Consider the following 4728-nt stretch of genomic DNA (forward strand, 5'->3'; position numbering starts at 1 on the left):
TGGCCAAGGGAACCACCGTCTCAGCGGCTTGGCAAAGCCCGGGCCCTCCGTGGCAGTGTTTGGGTGTTGGGCGATGGCCCCCCCTCTCCCTGGGATTGTCGGCAGTGTCACGCGATTTCAGGAGTCGGGCAGGGCGGGACCAGGCTGAGAAAAGCTGCAGCGGAGCTTCAGGGATGGCCAGGGCGATCCCCGAGGATCCCCACGATGCTTCTGGCCTGCTCACACACTGTGGGGGGTGTATCTCCTTGAAAGCTGTCCCTGCTGGGATTTCCAGGTACGGCCAGCCTGTGTGCCCGCATGGCTGCTCTCTCCCCAAGGGGCTTCCCGGGAGAGAGCAGAAGCCCGCAGTCTCAGGAGCCGCCTGCGACTGTTGGATTCCGTGTGTCTTGCTTTCTTCGTGTGTGTGTGTGTGTGTGTGTATCTGTGTGCGTCTGCAGGGGTCCCTGGGCTTCGAGACCAAGGCAGGGCCCCTTGGTGCTGGCCCAGGTCGAAGTGGGGCAGTGAGCTCATGGAGCCAGGGAATGTTCTGCTGTTGGAGGAAAAGCAAGGAGGTTTCTGTGGCCGGAGCAGAGGGAGGAGGGGGGAAGGAGGAACGGTTGGGCAGGGCCTGCGGGCCTTGGGGAGGTGGGGAAAGTTAAGCAGATTATCTTTTAATGTAAGGGTGATGGGGAAATCAGGAAGCAGGGAAGAAACAGTCCAACTTAAGTGTTTTTTTTTTTTTTGAGACGGATTCTCACTCTGTCACCCAGCTGGGAGTGCAGTGGCATGATCTCGGCTCACTGCAACCTCCACCTTCCAGATTTGAGTGATTCTTGTGGCTCAGCCTCCTGAGTAGCTGGTATTACAGGCACCCTCCACCATGCCCGGCTAATTTTTGTAATTGTAGTAGAGATAGGGTTTCACCATAATGGCCAGGCTGGTCTGGAACTTCTGACCTCAAGTGGATCAACCTCCCTCAGCCTCCAATTTACGTTTTAATAAAAATATATTGGTCAGGGTTGGTGGCTCACGCCTGTAATCCCAGCACTTTGGGAGGCCGAGGCAGGTGGTTCACCTGAGGTTGGGAGTTTGAGACCAGCCTGACCAAGATGGAGAAATCCCTTTTCTACTAAATATACAAAATTAGCTGGGCATGGTGGCGCATGCCTGTAGTCCCGGCCATTTGGTAGGCTGAGGCAGGAGAATCGCTTGAACCTGGGAGGCGGAGGTTCCAGTGAGCCAAGATCGTGCCACTGAACTCCAACCCGGGCAACAAGAGTAAAACTGTCAAAAAAAAAAAAAAAGCAAAAAAACACCTGTGTATGGTGGCAGTCACCTGTAGACCCAGCTACTCAGAAGGCTGAGTCTGCAGAATCGCTTGAACCTGGAAGGTGGAGGTTTCAGTGGACTGAAATCATCCAACCCGATGTGATTCTGGCCAGGCCTAACTGCGGCCCGTTTAAGAGGAGGTGGTGCTTCAGCTGGAGGCGAGTGACGCTGCCAGCGTGCGTGCCCGCCCGTACGGAAGCGGAGAGTTCGCTTCCTGCGAGGATCCGGCAGGAACCGCGATGAGGTCGGAGGGAGTCGGCAGAGGCGGCGGCGCGGCAGGAGGGAGTCGGCTGTGGCGGCAGTTCTGCGGTGTGAGGAGTCAGCCCTGCGGAGGGAGGAGTCGGCTGAGGCAGCGGCCCTGCGGAGGGAGGAGTCGGCTGAGGCGGCGGCCCTGCGGAGGGAGGAGTCGGCTGAGGCAGCGGCCCTGCGGAGGTAGTTGTCTGAGGCGCCGGCGCGGTAAGAGCGAGTTTCTTCGGAGAAGCAGTGGTGGCTTCCACATGATGGTGGAGGACGAGGCAGGTCTCGGCGGTAAGTGGCAGGGACTTGTACCCCACTGGGAATCCTCCAGACCACCCTGCTCCTTCTCCGTAGCTCCCTGCTTTCTGGTGCTGGCTTCTTTGTGGGCATTTGGGCCCGTCATCCGCGTGGGGGATGTTGTAGGGTCCTGGCCATGGCAGTGTGTTCAACCCTGCCGGGAAGGCTGTGCCGGTGTCTGACCCTCATCCATTGTCTAGGAGTGCACAGGCCCTGAGCCATGGTGAAGTCTGGGACCTGGGTCCCTCCGAGCCCCACGGCCCTCTGAACTGTGGTGTCCTAATTTTCATTTCCACCTACTGTGTATGAGTTCCCCTTTTTCTAAAACCACACCCGCATTTCTCCTTTTTTTTTTTTTTTTTTTTTAAGAGACTGAGCCTGGCTCTGTCACCTAGGCTGGAGTGCAGTGCCGCAATCTCGGCTCCCTGAAACCTTCACCTCCTGGGTTCAGGCAGTTCTCCTGTCTCAGCCTCCTGAGTAGCTGGGACTACAGACACCCACCACGTTGACGCCAGGCTAATATTTGTATTTTTAGTAGAGATGGGGTTTCACCATATTGGTCAGGCTGGTCAAACTCCTGACCGCAGGTAATCTGCCCAACTAGGCCTTCCAAAGTGCTGGGATTACAGGCGTGAGCCACCTTGTCTAGAGAATTACAATTTCCTAATGAATAGCTCATTTTGAGGACTTAATCTCTTATCTGTTCTTCGATTTTATGTCTGCAGAATTGTCTGGTCAGGTTCTAGATTGTATTCTTCTGCTACTCTGTAGTGTTTTTGTGTGTGTGTGTGTGTGTGTGTGTTTACACGTTGGTCTCACCATTTCAGAGTCTTCTGAGTATGTGGGCCTACCTGCTCCTAGCTGGCTTAGAGGAGAAGAGGAGTAGCTGCCTGCTGCCCATGCTGGACGCTGGAGCCTGCAGTATCCCCTGGCCTTGCTGTTGCAGTTAGTGGCGGTGATGGAGACTGCAGCGCAGCTGGAAAGGTAAAAAGATGTCGGGATAGGTTCACTGTCTTGGCCCGCACAGCCTGAGGCATGAGGGACGGCTTGGGAGTGCCCTGCCATGGGCAGTGGGCACTATCCAGGGTATCACTGCTGGTGTTGTGGGGGCTGGTTGGGGGGGTTATTTGAGGCATCACTGCCCGTGGAGGGGAGAGGGTTGGGGGCCCTTTCCTGGGGTGTGCTGCCCATTGCTGGGGGGTGGGATAGGGCCTGTCCCAAGCAGTACTGCCAGCAGCAGTGGGGCATTTTGTGGGCACTATCCAGGGATGTACTGCCCTAGGTGGAGGGTAAGTTGGAGGAGCTATCAGGTGCTGCAGTGCCCTTGTCTGGGATGGGTTGGTGGCACTATGTGGGGCAACACTGCCAGGGGTGAGGGATGGGTTTGGGGTGCTATCAGGTGTTACAATTGCCCACAGTGGGTGGGGGTGTGATATCTAGGACATCATTGCCTGTGTCTGTGAGCTGACTGGGGGCACTATCCAAGGCTGCATTGCCCACATGGGGAGTGGGTTGGAGGCACTATCTGGGGCTGCAGTGCTGGTGGTGGAGGATGGGGTAGGGTTACTATAGGGTGCTACACTGCTGGTAGGGGAGGAGGGGTGGTGTTAAAGGCACCATAGGGACTACACTGAGACAGAGGTTGGGGGTTTGTTGGGAGAGCTACACAGGGTTGGACTGCCTGTGGAAAAGGGTAGAGGGTTGGTGGGGGCACTCTTGGGGCCGGATACACAGCCTGAATGGTGGGGAGGCAGTGGGTGGATCAGGTGCTCTCAGGGATCTGCCCTGCCTGGCAAAGAGCGGGTGAGTGTGCTATTCCGGGCTGCATGGGTTGTGGCGGGGGCAGGTTGGGTGTGCTATTGGGCTACCCAGGGTAGCCATGGTGATACTTCCCAAGGTGGAGAGGGAGTTTGGAGTGCTATCTGTGGCTGCATTGCCCAAGGCAGGGAGTTGGTTGGGGGCGCTATCCAGGGCTGCACTGTTCCCGACAGGGAGTAGGTTAGGGCACTCACTATTCAGGGTTGCAGTGCCCACAGTGGGGGGTGGTTTGGGTGCCATATGGGGGCATCACTGCCTGCAGTGGGGGTCTGCTTGGGGACGCTGTCTGTGGCTACATTGCCCACCCCAGGGAGCCTGTTGGGGTGCTATCCTGGGCTGTGCTGCCCATGGCAGGGGGTTGGTTTGTGGGTGCCATCGAGTGCTGCAGTGTCTAAGGCAGGGGCAAGTTAGGGGCTGCCATCATGTGCCACACTGCTGGTGGTGGGGGATGGGGTGTTTGCACTGTGCTGGAGCTACACTGCCTGTGGCAATGGGTTAGGGGCTCTGTCAGACACTGCACGGCCAGTGGCAGGTGATGGAGGTTTCAGTGATAGTGGTGGTCTCTGAGAGAGGAGGTCCTCCTCTCCCCAGAATCTAAACTCTAAAGGGCCATCTCCTGCGTGGCGGGCACGTGTTTCTGTGAAAATCCTGATCACAGCGTGGCACCCAGACCCATCATGGTTCCCAGGCCCAAGCCCTCACAATTTGTGTTGCAGAGACTGCCAAGGATGCCCAGGCATGCAGTAGCAGACACCATGGGGTGACAGGGCCCTGTGGGTGGAGGTCTCAGGAATGGGAATTGGCACTTTGGTGGGGAGGGCTGTTTGGGTCTGAGTTTCTGTCGCTCCTGCTTCCAGAGCATAGCCTGGGTGGTCCCAGTGGTTCCTATGGAGCGGGAAGCCCAGGCACCATGGTGTCTCCAGTCTCCACTTTCTAGCCAGTTTGGGCCAAAAAGAGATGCTGTGGACTTTGGAGGGTGGGTGTGAGTGCCTTCACTGAAACTGGCCCATGCCACCCAGCATGACAAGGTGGGGGTCTAACACTACCACTCTCTGTGTCCCATTCTAG

At 57.1% G+C, this 4728-nt stretch overlaps 1 protein-coding gene across 7 annotated transcripts in view; it reads left to right on the forward strand.

Annotated features, from left to right (window-relative positions):
• The first annotated feature begins 5 nt into the window (after nucleotides 1-5).
• Nucleotides 6-4728, forward strand: part of LOC144578486 (uncharacterized) — a 29383-nt gene continuing 24660 nt past the window's right edge. For 6 of the 7 annotated variants that reach the window (XR_013524343.1, XR_013524342.1, XR_013524341.1 and 3 more), the window contains exons 1-3: nucleotides 6-274; nucleotides 1422-1836; nucleotides 2670-2826. Coding sequence is in view for 2 of the 7 variants with exons in the window: in XM_078343935.1 (XP_078200061.1) it covers nucleotides 2801-2826 (26 nt within the window). In the remaining 5 variants the exon portion in view is untranslated. The remainder of the gene's footprint in view (nucleotides 275-1421; nucleotides 1837-2669; nucleotides 2827-4728) is intronic. The other variant, XR_013524345.1, reaches the window with a different exon arrangement.

Source organism: Callithrix jacchus, chromosome 12 (genome assembly GCF_049354715.1).
Source record: "Callithrix jacchus isolate 240 chromosome 12, calJac240_pri, whole genome shotgun sequence".
NCBI classification, from domain to species: domain Eukaryota; kingdom Metazoa; phylum Chordata; class Mammalia; order Primates; family Cebidae; genus Callithrix; species Callithrix jacchus.